The 25,782-nt window shown below is 36.7% G+C and overlaps 1 protein-coding gene across 2 annotated transcripts in view; it reads left to right on the top strand.

Annotated features, from left to right (window-relative positions):
• Window positions 1–25,782, top strand: part of cacna1eb (calcium channel, voltage-dependent, R type, alpha 1E subunit b) — a 66,431-nt gene that overhangs the window by 22,335 nt on the left and 18,314 nt on the right. Inside the window, exons 9-28 of one of the 2 annotated variants that reach the window (XM_043216676.1) lie at window positions 530–583; window positions 935–1,015; window positions 1,292–1,501; window positions 4,895–5,007; window positions 5,529–5,641; window positions 6,306–6,437; window positions 7,752–7,821; window positions 8,322–8,439; window positions 8,604–8,671; window positions 8,905–8,972; window positions 12,839–13,576; window positions 14,759–15,033; window positions 17,165–17,339; window positions 17,434–17,563; window positions 17,673–17,732; window positions 18,111–18,217; window positions 20,863–20,874; window positions 21,511–21,607; window positions 23,551–23,711; window positions 24,303–24,440. In XM_043216676.1, coding sequence (XP_043072611.1) covers window positions 530–583; window positions 935–1,015; window positions 1,292–1,501; window positions 4,895–5,007; window positions 5,529–5,641; window positions 6,306–6,437; window positions 7,752–7,821; window positions 8,322–8,439; window positions 8,604–8,671; window positions 8,905–8,972; window positions 12,839–13,576; window positions 14,759–15,033; window positions 17,165–17,339; window positions 17,434–17,563; window positions 17,673–17,732; window positions 18,111–18,217; window positions 20,863–20,874; window positions 21,511–21,607; window positions 23,551–23,711; window positions 24,303–24,440 — 2,920 coding nt within the window. The remainder of the gene's footprint in view (window positions 1–529; window positions 584–934; window positions 1,016–1,291; window positions 1,502–4,894; window positions 5,008–5,528; window positions 5,642–6,305; window positions 6,438–7,751; window positions 7,822–8,321; window positions 8,440–8,603; window positions 8,672–8,904; window positions 8,973–12,838; window positions 13,577–14,758; window positions 15,034–17,164; window positions 17,340–17,433; window positions 17,564–17,672; window positions 17,733–18,110; window positions 18,218–20,862; window positions 20,875–21,510; window positions 21,608–23,550; window positions 23,712–24,302; window positions 24,441–25,782) is intronic. The other variant, XM_043216684.1, reaches the window with a different exon arrangement.

Raw genomic sequence — 25,782 nt, 5'->3', positions numbered from 1 at the left:
TCAAGCTCGCACTGCTTCTATCTGCAGTCCACTGCTGTGGTATTAGGTGCTTGTTTTAAAATGCAATATTGTTTGTAATCTTTGGCTTTTTGAAATCATTTTTTGGCTCAGTAATTTCAGCCAGGCTAGCGAAGTTTCACTGTCTTTCCCCGGGTTCAGTGACAGACTGTGCTCTGATTGTGTACTACACCTACACTACTCTTTTCACATTTCACCCTGCCACCCACCACCTGAACACAACATTCAGGTGAACATGAGTGTGTGAAGCAGCTCATTCTCCCACGCAGTGAAGGGTCAACGGAAAGGTGACACTGACTCACTGACTGGAGTGTTTGTATGTGTGCCTGTCTGTGCTCAGAATAGTTGATGCTTCTACAGTACAGCAGATCACTTTTAAGGGGCCCACAGATTGTCATTTTTTCACAAACCAAAGTGAATAAATCAATAATTGATTTAATTAATGTTGAGTTAATTATAGTGCTTTGTGTTAATGTGTTATATAAACTCTCTTTCTCTCTCTCTCTCAAAGAGGAAGTAATGCTTGCAGAAGAAAACAAGAATTCTGGGAGATCGGCGTTAGATGGTATGACTTTCATTTTGATAGTACAAAAAATGTTACTAAAATGCACAACTTTTATGTGAAATTAAAACTGTAAAATTGTTATATTGACATTTAGTTATAATTTATAACCTAATTTATAAATCTTCTTTTAGGCTCAGCCTATAAACATTAAATCGCATAAAAACCTATTGTGTTACCTAAAATGTGTTAACAAAAAGTTATATAGCTTTTTAAAAAATGTGCTAGCTGTGAGAATGCTCCTTGTTACAGCAGCTATAACAAATACTTCCAGACAGTAACAGCATATTTGTATATTATTCTAAATCTTTATAATAAGAAACACAAGTGCCATTTAAGCCTTTTCATTTTTAGTTTTGAAACGGGCCACCAGCAAGAAAAATGCAAGGCGTCGAGGACCAGGGGAGGAGAAATACTCTGAAGCCTCTACAGTTGGTGAATAAAATATGAATGCTACCTCTTTGTTTTCATCCACATTAAGGCTTGACATATTTCACACAGTGTGATCTTTTTTCATGTTTGAGACACAATTCAAGATGTGTCATCTTAACAATTTGTCTGAAAGGAAGGAAACAACCACTGTCGACACGTTCCATGAATTCATCTCAGTTTTTCAGGCTTTTGAAATAACACCACTGACAAACAAAGATTATTTTTCCAATGACATTCTCTGAGATCATGGATATCTCTAATGTTTCTTGGGGGTGTCAGGTGGCCCCCGCCCCAGGGTTGGTATCCGGACAGCGAGACGAGGGCCCGCTGCTTACTTGCGGCGCAAGGAACGCATGTTGCGGATATCTATTCGGCGCATGGTTAAAACCGACAGCTTCTACTGGATCGTCCTCAGTCTGGTAGCCCTCAACACCATCTGTGTTTCCATCGTTCATCACAACCAACCAGAATGGCTCACTATTATTCAGTGTAAGTATCTCATATACCTTAATACTACTACTGTACTAATAGTGATAATAAATATTATAACAATATTTAAGTGGTATGAACTAAATTAGAATTTTACTCGTTTTATCATTCATAATACTTTCAGACGTAGATGAGGTTTTAGGGTTTTTTAAATCAAATATCTTAAATTGCATTTGTTGTTTTCAGATCTGCATCAGGTTAATGTAGGACGATGTTAATAATAATAATGCATTCAAATAAGCATCTGGTAAGTTAAAGGCATGCATGGACACAGAGGCCACTTCTAAGATACACAAACATGCTAATTTGTGTTGCTACAATTATTTTTCTCCATTAATATTATGAGCTTCAGAATAGAGCTGTGTGTCATCAGTATAGCAACAACAGGAAACACCATGTCGCCCATATAACGGGTCCCAGTGATGCAGTGTATATAGAGAAGAGAAGGGGTCCAAGAACTGATCCCTGAGGCACACCAGTGACCGGGAGAATCTAAACGAGTCATAAAGTCAAAAGCAGAAACCAGCTTTCGCCCTCCATAGCATGTATACCTACTACGGGGATCTATTTTGTGGCAGTGTTGTTTCACACAGCTTTAAGACAGCGTGCAGACATGTGGTCCAGCTATCTGGCTCTAAATTTCTTTGAAACCAAAGAGGTGATTGTTTTTTCAAGGTGATGTTGAGATAAAGAACCAAAGTTGATGCTTTAAATACCACACAAAGCGAGCAAGACAGTAATCCATACAACCCAGGCCAACATGGATTGAGTTGATATATTAATAAATTGATTCTGATTGAGGTTGTATTCATTGCCGTAATGTTCACTTTGAGCTGTTTTTAAAGAGTCAGTTTTGAGCATACCATACACTTGGGATGCAGTTTCTCACAGAGATTAAAAATAATCCTCACAGGATTGTTTTTCACCTGAAAAAGGAATGTCATATACTGTACATCACATCTGAGAATTTCCATTTATTGGTGGTGTATCCCTATCACGCGAAAGACCCGATCCAGAACACCTCCTTTTTGGTAAAAAAGTGCATTGACTGCACTTCCTCAGGAGACTCAGAAAGGCTGGCATGAGCACACTCGTCCTCACAAACCTCTACAGATGTGTCATGGAAAGGACCTGTTATACTGTTTGACAGCTGTGAACCGAAAGACATTAAAGCCAATGTCACAGACTGCACAACGCAAGTCTAAGGCATTCAGTCTGTGCCCAAAAAAGACTTACACACATTTTGAAGGACAACATCCACCCCTGGTCTGTTCCCTGTACAACCATGGTTTTCAAGCTACTTAAAAACAGATTATCTTCATTTTGTCTTACCCAACACATGCCCCATGCTACCTGAAAGACGCTTGTCCCGTCCAAAACAGTTATGCCTGTATACATTATACTTTATTCTTTGTAGGGAAGTGCTGGAGCTGATCTCAACATGGGAAACACCTTAGAACTAATTCATACTCACACATTTACACCCTCACTCACACCTACAGGCAATCTTAACATCTCTGTGTAATCAGAAACGCATGCCTTTTGACTTTGAAGGAATAACTGGAAGAAGCCAAAATATTCCCAACCATTTCTTTTAGCATCTTGGGGCCATATTCATTTAACAGGGCACATCAGAACGAGAGAACCCATAAAAGTGCAAAGTGTAAATTACTGACAATTAGCAGATACAAAGAAAGCAGACACATCCAGCACATTTTTTGAAGATGACCAATGTAATTTACCAAGAGACATGGTTTTTGGTGGCGTGAGAAACCGTGGTGCAAATACCAAAATAAATAGACTGCAGTAACATTAGTAACATTGCGTGATTCATTTAAATACTCCACTTCCATAAATTTTGCATATGAAAAGGAAACTCCTACAAATGCATATGCAATAAGGTCAGTGGCAAAAATAACTGCTGTTTCGCTGTGTGTCTTTAGTAAATCCTGACAGTTGTTTTTCTTACATCAAAAGCGGGTTTGCGCTGGCACAAGCTGTTAGTAAATCTGGCCCTTAGGCTTGCATTTTACCAGATGCATTTGACCAATATCCTTCAGTTTGCTAATCATATTCATTGTTCGAAAATAGAGAGTTCAGAAAATGATCAGTAGACGGCTTCAGGGTTTGTCTAATGCAAGTCAAACAGCCTATAGCGTATATAACTAGAGCACCATCTGTTACCCAGAAAGAAAGAATAAGCGCTGTTTAGCGATAGTGTTTGCCTTTAGGACAGGAGTGTCCAATAATGCTCCGGGGGGAACAACGTCATGCAGATTTTGTCGATTTTCACTTGCCTATATCTGACTAGGCCTTGATTAGTTGGTGTTTAATTATGGTTGGAGGGTTGAATCATTTCGACCAAGAAAGACCCCATGAACAAGATTTTGAAGTGTTTTTTAACTTGGAGTCAGGTTTACTCTGGAAACTGAGGTTGGGTCATGATTTCTACTCTTTTTCGAGTAGCAATTGGGCTATTTTTGTTTACGCAGATCTGGCAACCCTGCATTGATAACTGCATTGAGCCACAATTTAAGATTTGGTTTTATTATGTTCATTTATTCCTAAATAAACAAACAAACAGCAGCACCTGACATGCAAAACACTAAAAGTGCAATTTATTTGTTGAAATCTGGAAGCCAGATAAGAACATCTTTGTTTTTAATTCAATCCAACACACACATTTCCAACACATAATATCATATTTTTGATTATTAGTCAAAATGCATTGTATCAACAAGGCAAATGGCAGTGATAATAGTTATTACAATTAACATCTAATTGTTGTGTGAAGCTTGCAGTGGCTTTGGCTAAACTCTGAATGTCGTTTCTGATAAAAACATCTGCAGCACTGTTTCTGGAAAGCGCATTTTATTAGGAGACATGCTGCAACTAACAGAATCACTTCAGGGCAACATTATGTTCTCCAGTGAAACTGCTGCTAATAAAATGACTACACAAAAATAGGCCTGTCAGACAGAAAAATGCCCGGCTCTGCTGCTCGGCGTGTCAGAACCGTTCTGTGTATTGATGACGGACATTCACTTAATGGTCCCTGCAGGTCTCCATACGGCACAACAGGACATCCAGCCCTCTGTAGCTCCAGGCAGGTGGTGTTGTCATGAAGGCTTACTTAAGCTGTCAGTGTTCCTGCATTTTTATTTCAAAAGACAAGCAGAGACCTTTGTCTGAGTTTTATGAACAAGGATGCACCTAAGGCCGGACACTGTCAAAAAATTGATTAGAAACTAATATCTATTTGGATAACACATTTTTGTTATTGAGAATCATCGCCTGAGTAGAAACGGTGTTAATAGTTCAGAAACTCAGCCTACTGTGATGTTGACTTCTTCAGAAGAGTTCTGACTCCTCAATGATTTTGATTTTTTTCAGACTACGCGGAGTTCGTGTTTCTTGGACTTTTTCTTGCGGAAATGTTTCTGAAAATGTATGGCCTCGGTTTCCGTCTCTACTTCCATTCTTCCTTTAACTGCTTTGATTGCGGGGTGAGTGAATCTGTTCATGTCCATGTGTTACTGTAGGTCTTTGGAGGACAGAAGTACGTGTCAGATAACTGTCATAAAATATTATTATTATATATTTATTATAAAAAAATTACATTCTTGGTTAATTCAATGATTAGAAACAATATTCATTTTGATGCAATATTTTTCTTGAGCTTTATTATTATTAGTAGTAGTAATTTTATTATTATTATCATTTAAGGTTATTTTAGATCAAATAATTGAGGTTAAAATGCAACACTTTTGTCAAAAAAAGTGTAACTTTTTTTTAACCTAGCATAACATAAATGTAATCAAATTAAAGGTAAATATTAAAATAAAGTTTGGCCAAATGCATGCTGTTTTTCTATAATACAGGTTAAATCATTTCAAAGAGAGAGAGAGAAAGAAAAGAAGAAACTGTAAGAGTTACACAAGGGTTAAAAAGCAACAACAAAAAAATAAATAGATAATGCTGTGAAGCATGCGTCTGATGATAATGAAAGCTGTTTTGTTTTGTGCAGGTGATTGTGGGTAGTATTTTTGAAGTGGTTTGGGGATTCTTCAGGCCTGGAGAGTCTTTCGGTATCAGTGTCCTCAGAGCTTTGCGTCTGTTACGAATCTTTAAGATAACGAAGTGAGTTTATAACATGTATCCTTTCATTTATTTTTACATTATTTTTATTTATTTTGCATGAGAGCCACCGACAAATATTATTAATATTATTATTATTAATATTAACATGCATCTAAAGGCAGGCATATAAAAATGCAACAGTGTCTGCAACATTCTCGGGTGTAAAAGTATTGGAACTGTACTGTGAGAAACACTGCTTATGTTTTAACTTGAACGGCAAATGCATAATAAAAGAAAAAGTGTAAAAGATAGCATAAATGCTTAGTAATAAATTAAAATAAATAATTATTTATTTTTATTGTTAACTACACTTTAAAAATTGTGTTTAATAAACTATTTATTTATCAGTTTGAACAAAAAAATATTCACTTTACATAATTTTATTTTTTTGTATTTGATTCATCAACAGAAGTTGGTTAAAAAAGCATTTAATAATTAATTTGTTTCATTTATTTATTTTTATTTATTTATTTTGTATTTTAAGAATATCACAAAATGTGTCTTTATAAAGCTGAAATATTCACTTTCTGTCATTTATTCTCTTAAATATGAGATAATACAATATTATGCTGAATGGCTGGCATCGTTTCCACCTGTAATTGTATGTTAAACTATCAGTATTGTAGAGTGAGGTCAAATAACGATGTATGGTTTGTCTGGTCAGGTACTGGTCATCCTTGCGGAACCTGGTGGTTTCTCTCATGAGCTCCATGAAGTCGATCATCAGTTTGCTCTTCCTCCTCTTCCTGTTTATCGTAGTCTTCGCTTTGCTTGGCATGCAGCTGTTTGGTGGAAGGTGAGAGTCATTCAAAATATAATGTGCTCAAAATCTTACAGCAATTTATTCAAGTATACACTTCAAAAGACTTTGAAGGAAAAAAAATGAATTTACATGAAGCATTGAGACCAACCTTCCTACTCTAATTCCACACACACACACACACACACACACACACTACACGATGCAGTGTGTGTTAACTAGTCGATTACGTAACACTGCATGGTGGAGAACACTTTCCACACACTTGTTTCAGTGTAACTGTACCCGAGCTCGGACAGTATACTGTAAAATGCAGGGTTTTCAAACATTTTGGAAACAGTGAAATTAAATTTAATTAATAATACTTTACCATTTTTTTTATTTATTATTTAGAATTTATTAGTATTTTTTATTATTTTTTTGTTTGATAAATTCTGATTTGCCTGCTTTATTTTTTTCTGGAATTTCGGTTTTAATTTATAATAATCAAGCCGTATGAATATGAAGGCATACAACATTAAGAGTTCATTCTTTTAAATGCAGTCAAATGGTTTTTTTGGGGGGTTTACTATTAAATACCAAATGTAAAATAATTGTATTAAAAGTTTTAATAATTGTATTATTATTACTACTACTACTACCGCACTGTATACTGTCACGATTTCTTCAAATTCAACCAAACTTTTATTTTGATAGGTTATTGTGAAGCGATGTAGGATTCATATTATTCTTTAATTCTTTAAGCGTGGTTAAATATGTCTTTGTATAGTTTAATACTCAACACACACCTTTCCATATTATAATTGTACAGTTGTGCTATTGACTTACGCATACTGAGACAAGCCTGGATTCCACAAATGTGTTCACAGCGAAAGCATACGGCCCTATCATTATCCTCGGGCTACACTTTGCAATCACCCGCTCTAACGGATGTATATGTGCAGCAAAAATAGAGTAAACCTGGATTTCTTTCGCAACATACATTACAAGCGAACCACACTGCATACATGCAGAAATATGAGACATTACATGACAATGCAAGCAGCATGCTTCTGTCAATGGAGAAGTGCACACTTTTGTTTCCCGCCCACATCATCTCGGTTATGTGGTCGTTCTCTCCGCTCACACACTTTTCATCAGTGCACCATTGGACCTGCCAGAAACCGCAACGACACTGATGCCGCATGGCATATTGTGAGAGATTTATATAAGGTAGATTCTGACCCGCTGAGCAGGTGACTAGTGAAAGTGTATAGCTCTAACACACACAAACTGTAGTGAACAACATGGATGCCCACGGGGATGAAATAACCAGCACGCATGCCATTAACACTTCTTTCTCTTGCACAGGTTCATCTTCGAAGATTACACTCCTACTAATTTCGACACGTTTCCGGCTGCCATCATGACCGTCTTTCAGGTGAGACACAGTAAAAAAAAGAAAATTGTAAAAATGTTCACCTCATATTCAACTTAATTACGATATTTATTATCAGTACAAAAATGTGTTTTTCTAGCTTAGATTTTTATCTTGTTTTCAGCCAAAATATCTAAAAGTTCTTAAATCAAAAAGTAAAAATTGATGTTGTGTTTTCAGTAAAAATTGAGTACACTTTTGTTTGAAACGAGCAAAATAATCTGCCAGTGGGGTAAGCAAAATAATCTTGTTTTCTGTTTGAAATAAGATTATTTTGCTTGTTCTAAGTAAAAACCTGCTTCTTTTTGACTTGAACTGAAAACAAGACGATTATTTTTACCATTAATTGTTCTAGAAAGTACTTTATTTAAGAATTTCTTGATACTTTGGCTGAAAACAAGACAAAATATCTAAGCTAGATAAGCATTTTTGCAGAGTGGCATTGCAAGCTTTAACTTTTGTAATATTTAAACTGCATTTCTTAATTGATTAATCCAACATAGATACTTACTGGAGAGGACTGGAATGAGGTGATGTATAATGGGATTCGTTCGCAAGGAGGGGTGCAGTACGGCATGTGGTCCTCCATCTACTTTATTGTACTGACCTTGTTTGGAAACTGTATCCTTTTAAGCTATAGCTACTTTTATGCGCTGAAAACCACAAACAAAAAACACCTTTATGTATCGGTCTGAGCTGATTTAATTGTGTTGTTGCACAAGAAAACAGCTTCAAGTGCTCGTTCCATTCAAATCTGCACAAATTCTTGACGATGCTGTGAACAGATACGTTGCTCAATGTATTCTTGGCTATTGCTGTGGATAATCTGGCCAATGCACAGGAACTAACTAAGGTAAGACAAATAAAGGGAACATATAAGTCTAATAAACATTTAAATGTGATATTTAGCAATGACACCGATGCTGTACCAATAATAATCCCAAAAATAACATGCTATGCGTCTCATTTTTATTATGCATCCAGTGCATGTATGTAAACTGAGTATTTACGCCCTTAAGTAACAGCATGGCGTATTTATAGTGTATGCTGTTAGGAACGTATACTGAGGAGTATTTTCTGTATTAGGAAGAAGAGGAGGAGGAGGAAGAGTTCTTCAACCAGCGTTATAAATCCAGAGAATTTGGCCTCTCGGAGTAAGTTTTTTTTTTTCTCTTTTGGTCTGTCAAACTAAGGATGCCGTTTCATGTCATGTATTAAGAAGCTGGTAAGCATTCTAAGAAACTAACAAGAATCCGGTGTCTATTGCTGACTGTTGCAAATCTTCTTGTGCTTGAGACATGCTTTTTAAGCCATTATGCCACTATGCTACTATGTAGACCCATCAAACACATGAACAGAAGTGTCATATATGAATGTACCATTTGTCTGTCACGTTTTTGATCAGTCTTGGTTCTGGTCAAATTTGATAGGAAAGAACACGATAACACTGGAATGTCCGGATCACTTTCGGTTGTCTTTAAATCTCGGTTATCGAGGGCGTAAGAATTTCATTATTTATATTATTTATTTATTTTTTTAATCTTTAGTTGCTAGGAAACTCAAGTGCCTTCACCACGGGGGAATAGTGTGTTTATTTTATAGAAGAAAATCAATATTATATTAGAGTGATTACAAGCTTTAACTTGGTACAGTGCAGTTTAGATTTAAAAGTACACAAAGTCACAGAGTCAGTACTGGGCAGAGGTCTTTGAGCAGATTGAATGTACCTAAGAATTTTAAAAGTCAGTTGAAAGTAAACCGCTGAAATGGTTGTTTACTGCCTTTTAAACCAGGCTCACACTACAAAATCCTAATCTAAATTTTTACATCCTAACAGATTATGGAGGCTGGTTGCAGCAAACACTTGCCGCAAATCTTATACAAGATCACACACTACAAGATATTATTAAGATTATCATGGCAGAGATTATCACGCAACAGATCCTCATTGATATTTCAGTGATGTTCATATTAGCTTTCTGTACTCACCCGGTACATTCAAAACTGAGGTGATTTCACTCGATTTGTGCGCAGAGCATCGGGATTGATATAGTAGCTCGCCAAGATATTTGCTTAGATTCTCGGTAGGAGAAAATCGGGTCTAAATCAAACAAAAGTCCTGTAGTGTGAGCTAGCCAGTTTCTCCAACCCTCCACACACTGGAAGAAGTTGCTATTTTCTCCAACAAAAGGGGTATATGCTACAGGTAGTTATAGGAGCTGGCCACCGGGTGGGTCCCTGAAGAACTAAACTTTCCCCTAGAGCCATTTTTCTGGTTGCATTCACACTGGCAGTAGGAACTCTGAAGTGATCCAGCCGTCCAACAGTTGCATTGGATTTTCTTCATCCAAGGTTGCGAAAGGCCTGGACTGTTGATCCATTTATGTGTTTTCATTACTTTTTTAAAAATAGTGAGTGCCAGTGTTTTGAATGGCCTTCATCGCTGGTAGTTTCTATTCTATTGGGTTAGATCCTACTCTGAAACAGGAGCTAATTTAGTCCCCGCAAAATGTGTTTTTTTAATATATATATAAAGTCAATAGAAACATCAACACACCAAAAACTGGCTATTTCCACCAATAGTTAAACTATTAAAACATTCCTACAGTGCAAAAGTGATTTTAGCTTCTCTCTGTGCATATGGGAAAGAAGGCATCTGAAATAACATGATAGTACATAACTTTATTTAAGCATTTTGCTCAAAGTGGTTGGCTCCTAGTGGGATGTGAATCATTAAATTTCCAATGATCAAACTTAGTTTATTGTTTTTGGCCAATTAGTCTTCTGTAATCAGTTTGTATCTAAAGCATTTCTGAATATACGTGACATGGTTAATGCCATCTTAGATTATTAATCTTAAATATTTGTTTGGAATTAGTTTAGTACATTTCAGTTGGTTTGGAGAACCTGTAATTCTGTTTCAGTACCAGTCTGTTAGATCAATGTATCTTAATAGATCAGATTCATACCATGGTAAGGGATAGACCCTAACTTTACTACCAACTTATTCAAGTTACCAATTGTGATAGTTTAGTAGTGCAACGTGTGACCTTGGAAATTTTTGTTTTTCTGTTCAGAGCTGTAACACAATACAAATAATTAGCAAACATTATCAAAGACAATATCAAAAAGAGGATAAATCAGATAAATCAATGAAAGATTAAATAATGTCAGGATTGTGTAAGAAAATGGCAGGATTTTTGCACACCGATCCAAATAAAATTCTCGAAAGACTAGGAAATTAGGAAAATGGAAAACGGTTTAAACTTTGTTTGGATGCAATCACAGCAAGGCCTTCATATACTTTTGCTCAGTTGAATAGTTTAAGAACCAGCTTCTCTGCAATGCTGTCAACAAGCGGGATTGAGTATTTGACTATACTTAACTATATATTCAACTATTGTCTACTATACAGTATGTGTTTATCTGGTGCTGATGAACATCCGAGTAGGTTCTTTAGCTGTGAACTAATGGACACCACAATGGCAACTTGGCATTAGTTTTTCCCCAATAGTTGCAAAGGTGAAAGAAAATCGCGAAACCATTGAACCTCTTAAAATCTTTACTGTGTGCAGATACACTGACTTGTCTTATCGAGAAATCAAAACTCTGCAGGACAGTGCTGCTGTATTGCATTGAATTGATCTCTGTGAAATTGACCAACTGTAACAACTGGAATCGGTCTTTGTACTAGAAGCATTTAGTGTGATTGTGGCCAGGTGTCTTGTAAAAGGTTTAATTCAGACATTTATGCTGTTGATAATCAACCAGCAGGATGTGTGTTTTGGGGTTTATACTGCTCAAGTCCACATCCATACTTGCCTGTAATTTTCAAACAACCCTCAACACCTTGATAAGTTGAACCAGGTTTATTTTATTAGAATTTGTAGCTAAACTCTGGTAGGACACCTAGAGGTTGTTTACCATCGTTGTAGAGTTGTTTATATTAGATATTAGTTAATCGACGCTCTGCTAATTTAGTCAGATTAAATACAACTGTGCATCTTCAGTAAAGATATTCATATTCTGATGTTCTGACATGTAGACAAATAATGAAATGTTTTGAGCAATGAGTCAACACATCGATTTGATGAATTTATCTTAAGTTATTGTAGAAGTTGCTTCCATAATGGCAGCTTTAGTTAGTTTCCAATCTAGTAAAGTAACTGTCTAGTCCCAAGTTTATTGGCATTATGAGTTGAAAAGACAATGGTACGCATGGAAGGGCACATGATAGTAATTGCAACATTAAGAAATATCAAGCTATACTACTAAAAACACTGGACAAAAACTCTATTACATTTTATAAAAATGTGTGATGTGGCATTAATGGTATTGAAGTGCCAAAGAACCCTACAGCTGGGTTTCTCAGTTCTGGTCCTTGGCATTCACTGCCTACAGAGTTTATCTCCAACCCTGATCCAACTCAAGTGCCTGTAACTTTTTACTAAAACATAAGACCTTGCTTTGCTTGTTCGGGTGGGTTTGATTCAGATTTGAGCCAAACTCCATAGGACAGTGGGCTATGAGGGCCAGGTTTGTGAAACCCCGGTTTAACTTTTTCTGGCCTCATGAGTTGACTTTTGTGCAGTCTGCCAATGTGGATTGTTTAGTATGTCTTATCTACAAATACACTAATGGCTTATTTTCAATTAATCATTTATTTGGTTTCATGGACAACAAAAGAATACGCATAATTGTAAGTAAAACTGTCTATGTATCTTTTTATCTGTCATGTCTGCCATTAACACTGCACTGTCCATCTCATTAAACACTCTGAATAACCTGCTGACATCCTTTGTGCACTCTGTTTCTCTGATTTTCTTTCTTGCTTGTTTACTTTTATTATTCAAGAATCTTCCCCTGGTTTTCTCCCGAATTCCGTTTTATTTAGCCTGAATCGATAGCCATTCTTTTTATTCTAATTTCCTGATTTTTATCACACACCCTTGTGACTTGTGAAACTTGCATGCTATAAACGATATTCCTTTTGTGACTGAGATGTTTCACATTCATGCAGAAGGAGACGGAGACCGTACTTGTACAGGAAGCGCGCTATCCACCGAGGACGACCGACTCCGGCGGAGGCAGAGGAGGAAGCTGCTGGGAAGCAAGCGGAAGAGCAGCCTGTCAATGCTTTTGCTGGCCGCCGTGAAAGACGCAAAAAGATTAACATGTCTGTCTGGGAGCAACGGGCTAACCAGCTGCGGAAACGTCGGCAGATGGCCAGTCGTGAGGTGCTGTTTGGCAGCCCCACCGAGGACCAGCTGGACACTCCAGTGAGTGATCATCACCAAAAGAGCTGCATATCCCCAGAGACGAGCCCTTTACACTTACCAGAATCACCCATGTCTGTGGGAATGCCCCTGCCAGAGCCGCCCATGTCTATCACCATTCCTCTCCCTGAACCTCCGGAGTCTGAGCCCTTGCCCCTGACGGGATCAGGAGTGGAGGAGAGGCCAAACGCCAACAACCATCATTCAAATACAGAGAGAAGACACCGTGTGGCAAGGAAGTTTCGGGCTGCTGCCGCTGCAGGGGTGGCGGAGGGTGGGCGGCATAAACGCCACAGACATCGAGAGTCCAGAACAGAGGCCAGAAATGCAGAGAATCACCAGCAATTTGGGTGCAGCGAGAAACAGGCTGAGGAGGGTGAGGATAAAATGGATGAAACGCAGTCTAAGAACTTGATGCACATGTACGAAATGGAAATAAGCATGTCTGGCAAGCCAACTGAGAGTCAGGAGGAATGCCAAAGGTGAGAACACAAACATGGCTTATTTTCTTTTAGTCAATTGCACAGTTGCTAGTTTATTTTTAATGTTGACATTCTGCTACTGTCGTGGTTTGGTGAAGAACCTAGGCTGTATAAAACTAATTTGGTCGTAGCTCCATTGTTTTCAGTGGGTCTACAATGTACTTTTGTACACAGTCCTAGCATGTTACATTCTTGAGTTTCTGTTGAGTTTAAGTTTAAACTTTGAAACTGCACATCAATTACCAGTAATTAGTAGTGCTGGTTAGTAACTGAGTACATATAATCTGGGTTAAGTATGTTCACACTTAGCAGTTTGGTTCGTTTAGTTTAGTTTCAGGACCAAAAAGGAAAATTACACATTTGGTCCAGTTAGCTTTTACATTTTTGACAGCAAACCTATAGACACTTAACCTAAAGGTGTAGTGATGCGTTCACAATCTGATTGTTCGGGTATTCCTGACAGAACTTAGCAAACTCCCCAAACAAAAGGTGTGTTCAGTTTAAAGCGGCGATACATGTGTGTGATTTCAGAGACCCCAGTAATAGATCGGTCTGGTCAGCACCGCTTTAGGTCAGCACTGCTGCTCATTTCATGTCATCAAATCTTGTCATGACTTCCTGCTTTTGGTTTGATTATTAGTATTTCTTCCATGTTGCGTTAATATTTAATTCGAACTATACCAGAGTTCATTCAGAAGCAGACTGAGACCCATCATTTTGGCAGTCTTTTATTACATTTTGAAATACCGGGATAAATTACACATATTACTTATTATTTAATATACAATAAAATAAATTAGTTAGATCAAAAGTAATCAGAAAGTAGTTAGATTATATTGCCTAAAATATTTACTTCAGTGGATTATTTTACTAACCATTTAATTTGAAATCAGAAATGGATTAAAATTTGCAAGTAATCTACTCAGCACTATTAATAAAATGTGTGTTGGGGTAATGTCTGTCTAATACTATATGTAATAACAATTAAAAACAACTACAGTACAAAGTTACTTATAGTCGACATAATGTCTAAAGTTGAAGATTAAAATAAAGTGTTAAATTACTGTATTTCTGAATGGAATTGAACTTGGTTATATTTGATGGAACCCAAAACAAAGTTATGAAACATATTTTCAGTATTTTTTACGATCAATCATTCTCAAATGTACATTTGTATTTTAGGGAGTTTGTGGGTGATGTGACCGAGATTTCCCAAGCCTCTGGCCTTCAGGAGCTTCAGACTGTCTGCACTGGAACGGAAGATCAAGCAGAAAGCCAGGAAACTCCATTACTGAAGCACAAAGAAGAGTTTACATCAGAATCCAAGTACATGACAGGGGAAGTCTCAGACATTGAGAACAATGGCAGCTATCTAAACCAGGATGAGTGTATGATAGAAACCTGCATAAAACGGGAGTCATCAACCCAGCCTTTGTTGGAAATGGCACCAATGACTGGTAACTGATCCGTCCATTCATTGATGCATGATGCATTGATGCATTAAACATCTATCTATGACTGCATTTATCTGTCCACCCATAAATGCATCCATGTGTCAATCTTTCCATCCGTCAATCAGTGTATCATCTGCCCATCCATCAGTGCATCTGTCCATCCATCCATCCATCCCTCCATCCATCCGTCCATCCATCCATCTGTTTGTATGTCCATCCATCTTTGTCTTTACTGTGCAGAGTACATTTTCTCTGGATATATTTACCATTTTATCATACCAATTTATTCAAAGTTTTTTTAGTTTCATTGGAGGGTAGTACCAATCCAAAACTGTCCTTGTGGTGACAATTTTTCTTAATTAATTTTAAATACACCAGTCTCTTAATTAAAAATCATGCATAAATAATGATGACATTATGATGATAGCCTATAGCATGTCAAGTCACAGGACATGCTAATCTCCAAGAAGCAAATGTCCTTTTGTAAATTTTACATTGTTTTCACTGGTCATTTTATCCGAACAGACCTGTGAAACTCATTTACTTAAACTGATATGTATTTTATACAATCCATGGATTGAAGTATGGGTAAGAAATTGAATAGTTGAAATAAGCTGTTTCCAGCAATGAGGTGCCCGTTGTGTTTGGTTTGACTCAGATGAAGACGGTCAGAGTGCAGCAGTGTTGATTTGTAGTGAAGTAGTTCAGCTGCTGATGGCTGAGTCCTGAAGGAGGGGTGGACAGCCGCCATTGATTCTGTTTGCAGAGTGGATAATTCGCTAAAGTGAGGACACATTCATTAATAGAGACACAGAAGTGGGTCATCAATGCCTGTGGCAATCTAAGCTTCTTCAGCTGTCTCAGAAAGTAAAGAGCAGTTCGCCTTAGAGTATTCTATTCCATTGCTTTAGTGGGCTTCATGCTGGGTGTTGGGTAAAATCTAGGTTAACGTTCACTCTGAAAATCTACAGTAGAAGCCATTTAGCCCCACAGAAACCAATACAAAAAAGTGAGACTCAGTGGGCTCAGGTTTATGGCTTCTGGCCTGTAATAAAAGCAAAAACCCAATTGCATCAGATGCAAACAATCACAGGTAATTGTGGTTCAAACCTAGAAGAGAAATCATATTTCATGTGAGAGCATTTCATGTGCCTAGCAACAGACAGTCTAATGACACAATATATTAGACAGAAACATATATAGAGCACTGACAATTCAGAAATAAAGTTTCATATGTGCAGGTCAATGCTCAAATGTTCAAAGAATACCCAAACATATGTACTTTGATGAAACACACACTTGCCAGTTATTTGCAGTCTGATATATTTACTCTGGCAATCACACTCCATTCACAGTTTCAGAGCCAAAGCAACTCTGAAATCTTGTTACAGCATGCAAAATCATTAGAATGACTTATTTTGTGACTGTTATGAAAGTGCTTCTATAAAGTGCTGTCAAATTTTAAGACGGAAACCAACCTAAGCCAAAAAGTTCTCTTTAAATTTCATAGTACCACAAATAACCTCTAGCTTATTAATCTCAAATACCAAAACATTTTCTACTGAAAAAAAACTTTTAAAATCAACAAAATAACATCAGCAAAACACAACAAATAACAGCAATGCATTACAACAATGTACTTTTTTTAGCGTTTCAGGATCTTCTCACAAGGGCGGTTTTCACGTGGTGTTTGTGTTAAATGTTAATGCATTTTTGTGTAATTTAAAAACAAATATATATTTAAATAGTTTGGTTTTATTTGGAACTTCATGTCATTCTTGTTTTATTGAAATAATTTTACACATTTAAATACAACTGTGTGTCAAAAGAGATGAAAATAAAAGTTGTTTTTTTTTAATAATTAAATTTTCTAATTACAAACACAAACCTGAAGTTATGCACGAAAAATCTTTTTTTGTTATGCTTGGGTGAGACCTCCATCTATAAGTTTACGTACTGAAAAATATGAATGTACAACATGTTTCACAGCATTATTATGAGGATTTCACACAATCATATCTAATTTCATCTCATTTCAGCAGCAAGTTTGACTGCAGTAGTATGCCAGTCAGTATTTACGTTTAGGATGTAAGCCCAGCAAATATTTGTTTTGTTCTCTTGATTTGACTCACAGTCAGCTTCAAAGACGTGGAGGCTTCTCACTCAGACAAAGCTGATGACGGCATCGACGATGATGATGATGACGACGACGACGACGACGATGATGATGTTGAGAATGGAGGTGAACAGTCGACCGCCCCCAAACCCGACACACCAGACAGCATGTTCATTTTCAAAAGCAAAAATCCGTAAGCTGCCATTTTTACCCAAGCTCTTGTACACAATGCATGATAGAACGGGACAATTCTAACATCGGAAATCACGGCCTTTGTGTAACTGCAGTATCAGGAGGATCTGCCACTATGTGGTGACCCTGCGCTACTTCGAGATGACCATTCTCCTGGTGATTGTGGCCAGCAGCATCGCACTGGCTGCGGAGGACCCTGTGTGCACCAATTCAGAGAGGAATAAAGTAAACCTTTATATTTCAGAAAATTGCATACTTAAGGTTTCCCACCAGGACTAATGTAATGACCGTGAGCATTTGGACACTGTGACAGCTTTGTTTACTGTTTTTGCAGGTTCTTCGATACTTTGATTATGTTTTCACTGGCGTTTTCACATTTGAAATGATTATAAAGGTAACTGCTTCGCTACTTCAAACCTTATTTAGATAATAGTTGTTGTTTTAAATGTGCTATAATGATTTTTTTCTAACCTCATGCCATGAATACAAAATGAATGACACTGATGTACAAGCACCAATCACTGATTGTAAGCCTAAACTTCACAAAAACTATAATCTGGCTTCTCAAATATGAATGGTTAATCACACCCATGTTCCAGGGTCAACATAAAGCATGTGCATACCTGGATGTCTTTTGTGTCCGTTGTAATTTGAATTTGGTTATGAGTATATGAATTATTCTTTAAAGATTTTATCTCATTTTGTTATATTAATGATGTATATATTCAATACTTATATTCTGTATAATAGTGCATTATACCTTTTTATTCAGATGATCGACCAGGGCCTCATTCTTCACGATGGGTCATATTTCCGTGACTTGTGGAACATTCTAGACTTTATTGTGGTGGTTGGAGCTCTAATTGCCTTTGCATTGACGTAAGTATTGCAAATAAGATACATCTACCTTTTGTGACTAAGCCAAGTTGTTTACATGAAGCAGATTTAAGTGGACTTTTAAGAATCATAAGACAATGCCAGACCTCAAACAACTTGCTCATTGTAAAAACGTGCCTGCTTGCAAAACTTTAAAACTAGCAATGCCTACGATTCACTGTAGTAAGTGCAAGAGAAAACAACATCAGCGTTTGATTTTCTGATGTAGTAAACTTGCTCGGTCGCTCACCTGGTACAGCATTGCACTTCCAATACAAAGCGCTCTGGTACATCATTTTAGCATCGCTCACCAGACATTTCATTTCTGGACCGCTCATGAAATGCTAATACGTTTCAGAAAAAAAACTGAACATGCTTTTTTAAACACCGCTTGTGAAACGCAAGAAGCTAAATCTACTTATTTGCAGAAATGTTGCACCAGGTATGTTTTTCCAGTGAGCCTGGCTTGATAACTTTGCTGTGTAATCTAATCTTTACTCTTACCTGTTGATCAAATGTGTCTACAATGTGTATATATATTTGTATATAAATGTGTACAGTTTTTTAAAATGTAACTAATATGAACCATTTATCACATCACCACAAAGAAACTGTATAGAAGCATATAATGCCCGTATACAACATCAAGAAACAAGACTGCTTAAATATACTAAATATTTCAGAAACATAAAAAACATCTAGTTACAAGCATGAGGCAGAACGAACGCAAGTGAAAAGTAATGAGGGAAGGTGTGGAGTTAGAAATGAAGGGTTGAACAGCTGGTAATTTAACAGATATAGGTAAGTAGGTGAACTTCTATATTTGGATATTAATTGTAAGTTGAATATGGTTAATTAGTTGCTTTATTGTCAGGTCTCAGTGGATAACCAGACCTTTATTTTCCCGGCTAGAAGTCGACCGTGTGAGCGGAGGTAGTTGCTATGCTAGGTAACTTACAAACTGGATGAAAGCAAGTTGTAATTTTAGTTCTGCTAATATTCTACCCAGTTTAGGCTGCTCTAGTCAGTCAGTGTTGTCAGATTGCGAAGCCCACCCAAAACACGCCAATAAAAGGTGATTCAATTTTATTTCCACATCAAACAAGTTTGATGAGCATTTTACCTCCATAGAACAAATTATAAAATTCGAACCAATTTCCCAAGACAAAACATAGCAAATAAATTAAATGAAAATGAGCAAATACAACTCAAACGGGTATAAAATGTTGAAGTATGTCAAATATTAGAAAATGATAGTCAACAGGTATTATACTACACTGTACTGTACTATAATAGACCATAACCATTTTCATTGTAAACAACCAAAAAAGCCAATTCAAGTCAAATAAGCAACATAATTAGCGCAGCAAGCTTCGACTTCCAGCAGAACAGCGCACTGATTAAGAGTTGTCTCACATTTTCCTTCTTTTTACTGTATAGCTACATTACATTCATGCCATTTTGGCATAGCGACCACTTGACTGTACAGCCACAGCTAAGTTTAAAATCTGATCCCTCATTACACTAAAACCGGTCACGCATGAATTATACCGCATGCAGAGATTCCTGCTAAAATCATTGCATTTTGCCATGAATATGTGCTGAAGCAATGTTAAATGGGAGCGTGTTAGGCTCCTGTAGAACAATACTGAGAACTGTGAGAGATTAGTATGAAATGGCTGCGTGTTGATGAGTTCTTCAGTAGATCAGGATGGAGTCCAGAGAATGACACATACTGACTTTGTGGGGTATTCAGGCTAAACGGCTATAATAGGTTATATTTATTTAAGACCCACTGCTACACTCTTAATAGAAGAACCACAAAGTCAAAGGTTCTTTCTTACCTTTTTATAATCTGGAGAACCTTCATTCCACAGATACGCTTTTGTAAATCAGAAAGGTTCTTCAGATGCTAAAGCAACACTTTTAAGAGTACAGCATGTGTATGACAAAGCAAAGAAAGTCTTTTTTCAGTGAAACTCAGGCAGCAGGAGAAGCACTAGTGGAGGTGGTGTGTTGTGAGATTTGGCTATACGTGGTATAGACATATAAAGTGCAGTCTATGAATTCCACTTGCTTTCTTAATGGTGGGCCAAATCCTGGTCTATTTTTACAGCAGCTTGCGGGCTGATTCAGAGCAGGCTATGGGCCCGTGGGCTGGACTTTGGACGCCCCTCATTTAAGTTATATAAGTGATACTCTTGAATGCTTAATGCTTGCTAATATATTCCAAAACCGACACGGAAGTCACGCATATATAGTTAGAACATATGTTATAGTTTGGAGGAATATATAAAGACGAGCTAAAACATACATTTAAATAGCATCGGTCGGTTATTAAAAAAAAGGATGGTGTCCTAAATTTAACACTCTATTTGGGAATCCCTTGAGAGAAGCCCTAAAATCACGCAGTCCAAGTCTTATTAACACGATCTGAAATCTGCTTGGCGTTAGACGTATGTACCAGATAGGATTTTGCTCAATAATGTTACGGGGTCATTCTTGTTTGTGTTGTTCTTCAAGCAAGTATTTCTCTGAAGGGATTTTCCAGACGTTTAATGGCTTTAAACACACTTGAGATGTTGACGTCTTCTTTCTCTTTTAATGCTTCTCTGTTGTTGTTTGGACTGTGTTTCTGTGGCTGCCAGGAATTTAATGGGGTAACAGCAGACGCTTCTCATTTGTCACATTGTCTGTCCATTTTAATATGAATTCAGTTCATCGTTTATTTATGTGTGTTTATATTGTGGTGTCTGATCCACGTTTGCACTATTTCAGCCATGCCTAGACGTTCTTAGCTTGTGCATTAGGTCAGTTTAACATTTATAGTATGATTCATTATTTAAATGCGCAATTAATCATGCCTTTTTACTCATAAGTAAGTGCCATAATAAGGACTGTTCCTACCATCAGTGCAGTTCAAGCTTGAAGAGCCACTTCATGTTTTGTTCATGTGAATCATGTGAAATGCTTCGACTATTCAAACATTATAAGTATTTATTTCATTGCATAGTTATTGAACGATGGTTTAAAAATATAATAAAACTATATTTTAATGCATGCAAAGTCCTTTGATGCATGTAAAGGACATTATTAAAAGTCAGGCCTTGGTTTTCTTCCAGCACTAAACATTAGTTTAGAAAATGCTATGCTGTAGTTTATTTATTCTGGGGTTTACGTTCTATTAATTGCTATTATTTAGTTATTTACTAAGTTATCTATGATAGCTGTGCAGGTGGGAGTTTTGTCCCCAAAATATACATTTTCTAAAATTCGATATGTTTTGTTATTCACAGAAACAACAAAGGCAGAGACATTAAGACCATTAAGTCCTTACGGGTTCTAAGAGTTCTCCGTCCCCTCAAGACCATCAAAAGACTTCCGAAGCTGAAGGTATCTGCTCTTTAACACATTATATACTGTATATATCTGTAGCTGAAAACTGAACCTGAACGGACAACCCGACTTATATTGACACGTTTTACCACTTATATGCAACTGTGCCAACTTTGAATATTTTTTATTCTATTTGTGAAAATTGCAAGTTACAAATAAACTCTTAAAAGAGTAAAACTCAATACTTTTAATTCATTCGCACTGAAGGATTACAGCAGATGAACTGCAAGTGTAAAAAAAGTTTGTAATATTAAAAAAATACAAATATTTATGTCATTGCATAGTCATTGTGTAACAGGTTGAAAGAGCTATTTTGTATTTTTGTATTCTCCACCCAAAACATGCCAATATAAGGTGATTCGATTTTATTTCCACATCAAACATGTTCGATGAGCATTTTGCCTCTATAAAACAAATGAAATGATAAAACTCAAACCAATTTCCCAAGACAAAACATGGCAAATAAAGTAAAAAAAAAATAAAGTATAAGAAAATACAACTCAAACGGGTATAAAATGTTAAAGTATGTCAAATATTAGAAAATGGTAGTCAACAGGTAGTATACTACACTGTACTGTACTACACTATAATAGACCATAACCATTTTCATTGTAAACAGCCAAAAAAGCCAATTCAAGTCAAATAAGCAACATAATTAGTAAAAATTAAAGTCTCAAAATTGATATGCTATTCTGTATTTTTTTTGTCTGTTTATTCTACTTTTGCTTTGGCTTTAAGCTAATGTACCATACACTCTGTGTGTAATGCATTTCAAACACTGAAACTCTAGTCAAGAAATATCTTATTCCAGGAATATTCCTTTGAAACAGTCTCACAAAAACACACACAATTTAATGAATGAATGAATTAATTAGGACGCTCTGCTGTCCAAATATGAGTAATCCCTCTGTGAATAATTAAAAGTAGGCTAAATATATCTTGCAGTACTTGACATTTTTCATTTTAAATCAATATGCAGTCATATACAGAGCCAGAATTATGAGAATTATCATCAGACCATTTAACTAAACCATAATTGAATTAGAGATGGGAGATCGCGAGAGATCTTTGGGGATCGAGATGACAAAGAAACGTGAAGTTACCGGTTTAGTGCACTTCAGTTCCAACCCCACCTCATGAGAAAACAGAACTGTTTTACAAGACGGAGATTTTGTATGAATTAGATTGATACTGAAGATAGATAGATAGATAGATAGATAGATAGATAGATATATAGATAGATAGATAGATAGATAGATAGATAGACAGATGATAGATAGATAGATAGATAGATAGATAGATAGATAGATAGATAGATAGATAGATAGATGAACAATGATAGATAGATAGATAGATAGATAGATAGATAGATAGATAGATAGATAGACAGATGATAGATAGATAGATAGATAGATAGATAGATAGATAGATAGATAGATAGATAGATAGATAGATAGATAGATAGATAGATAGATAGAAAGCTTAATCTGGTGCATTTTTTTCTGTCAGCTTTCAGTATCCAGTCAATGTAGAGCAAAGTCACATGGGATTGACTTGATATCATTACTATAGCAACCAACATGTCAGAAAATGACTGTACTGCCTAAAAAAAACAAACATTTGATCACTTGCATATGAAAGTGCAGCCATGTAATGCTGTGTGCATCATGTTCGTCTTGATACACTTTTAGAAATAAAGGTACAAAAGCTGCCACTGGGACGGTACCATTTGACAGTTTTTGTACAGTTTGCACTCATTTAACGACTACACATGAATTCTAGGCTCGAGGTAAAATTGCGATGTTGATTGCTTTAGAAAGCAAACCCTGCTGAAACGCATCGTTCTTTAAATGTCAACGAGCTGCACATGAAACTTGTCTCATTCGCGTTGATCTGTTTAAGGGATGTTTGATATGATGATTATTTCTTTTGTTCTGCAGGCTGTGTTCGATTGCGTGGTCACATCCCTGAAGAACGTCTTCAACATCCTCATCGTCTACAAGCTCTTCATGTTCATCTTTGCTGTGATTGCAGTGCAGCTCTTCAAGGGAAAGTTCTTCTACTGTACAGACGGATCGATGGGAACACAAAAAGAGTGCCAGTAAGTGCAGCTGTGTGCTTTATATATACTGTATGTGTGAGTGTAGGAGGAGTTTTGGACTTTTAAGAATATAATAAATGATTATTTTTTAAAAATCAGCGTGCAATGAATAAACTGTGCATTTCTGAACATGTATTCCGTACATGTTCAGAAATGCATAGTTTAGTCAATGCATGCTGATTTTTTTTATCCACGGCATGAGCAATGCTCCAATCATGTACTCTTACTCAAGTAACTGTTAAGATGATTAATCTGACCTTTTTTCACTGTTTGCATTTAATGAATCCAATAAATAAATTACACTCATCACTATTTCAGCTTTGCATAGACGGGCTGTCAATTGCAATTCAGTGGGATTCAATATTTACATTTGCAAGTATACAGATTTAGCTCGTAGAGCCTTGTTTTGTTCATGTGAATGATGTGAAATGCTTTAATTATTCAAACGTAATAAATGTAATAAATATTGTTAGAATTATACAGTCTTTGGATACTCCAAATGAAGTCACTCTACAGTAGTGAGAGGATGATTATTTCCTGAATGTCTCGGGTGTTTGTCTGCCGTGGTTTGAATTGTTCTGTGTTGTGTAGAGGCTACTACATCGACTATGGAAGGGACAGGAAGGAGGTGAAGAAGCGGGAGTGGAGGAGACACGAGTTTCACTATGATAATGTCCTCTGGGCTCTTCTGACGCTCTTCACCGTGTCCACCGGGGAGGGCTGGCCACAGTATGTCCATTCATTACATACACTGTACATTTAATTAAAACTTAAAATTAGTACCTCTGCTTGCCTTGCTATCAGGCTAAAATTACTCGAAGGTTTCAGAAAACACAAGAGCTGTAGGGCTAAAATACCGTGCTTTTTCTCCATAGGGAAACTGATTCGTTACATACAAGGTCCCATGCCATGAAAATTTCACTTTATGAGGTTTTTTAATATTAATATGAGCGCCTCTAGCCTGCTTATGGTTCCTCCGGTGGCTAGAAATGGCGATAGGTGTAAACTGAGCCCTAGGTATCTTGCTCAGACGGACCAGTCTGGAATCTTCCATTATGTCGTCATACGGAGAAAGGTTACCTCCCCTTTCTCTGCTTTGCCCGCCCAATTGAACAGACAAAACCAGATCTGCCGAACTGTACACTCAGAAGGACAGACTATCTGACAGGATTTTTAATATGAGGTGAATCAGATCACAAACTTATTATTCCTGCTAACGTTACGACTAGTCACTAGTCCAACTAATCATAAATAATGCATATACAGTAATGCATGATTATATATAAATCGTCATTTTGTTGTTTTACACACATGCACACATAGTCTTGAGACATAAAACTTTGAACCTTTTCTGATAAGAAGTGTGCAAACTCAAGCAATTTTGACCAAGGTTTCTGTCCAGTCCACTCGTTTTATAGTGTTTTACCACAGCTGTCGTAGGTTTGTGTCAGGCTTTAACAGTGCATATGATCATATTTCTAATTTGAGGCTGTATTACGTCGATTCTGGTACCCAACATCACAAGAAGAGGATATTTTAAGCTCCTTATGTAACCAAATTGGCGTTGTTTTGAAAGCCGCCTCAGTCTTCCCTTTGTTTTGCATCCAGCTAGCGCTGCAACATAATTGTGACGTGGTTATATTTGATTGGCATGCATCACGTTTAGAAAAAACAAGCCAATCAGAAGAGAGGCTCTTGAATAGTTATTAAACAGGCCAAAACTGACCTGTTTTTGACAGAGCTCCTGAGAAAGGAGATGTAAAAACATATTGAGACTTTTACCACAAATATATATTCTTAAGGACATCAACACCTAATAAAACTCCAAAAAGGTGTACAAAATGGGACCTTTAAAGACAGACTTACTCTAGCTTGAAGTCATATGATTTTGTTGTACCCTGTTGAAAACTACACTACCCATGGTGCAGTACAAAAAATTCCACCAATCAGGGTCGCAGCAAGCAAATCGCACCGAACCAGATATTTAGCTCTACCCACTTCCATGAAGCACTGTGAATGTAATCACTATTCTCTCAAAACCCTTTTATCAACCATATATTAATGCCTTATT

The sequence above is a fragment of the Puntigrus tetrazona genome, chromosome 2 (assembly GCF_018831695.1).
Source record: "Puntigrus tetrazona isolate hp1 chromosome 2, ASM1883169v1, whole genome shotgun sequence".
NCBI classification, from domain to species: domain Eukaryota; kingdom Metazoa; phylum Chordata; class Actinopteri; order Cypriniformes; family Cyprinidae; genus Puntigrus; species Puntigrus tetrazona.
This window is presented reverse-complemented; position numbering and strand designations above follow the sequence as displayed.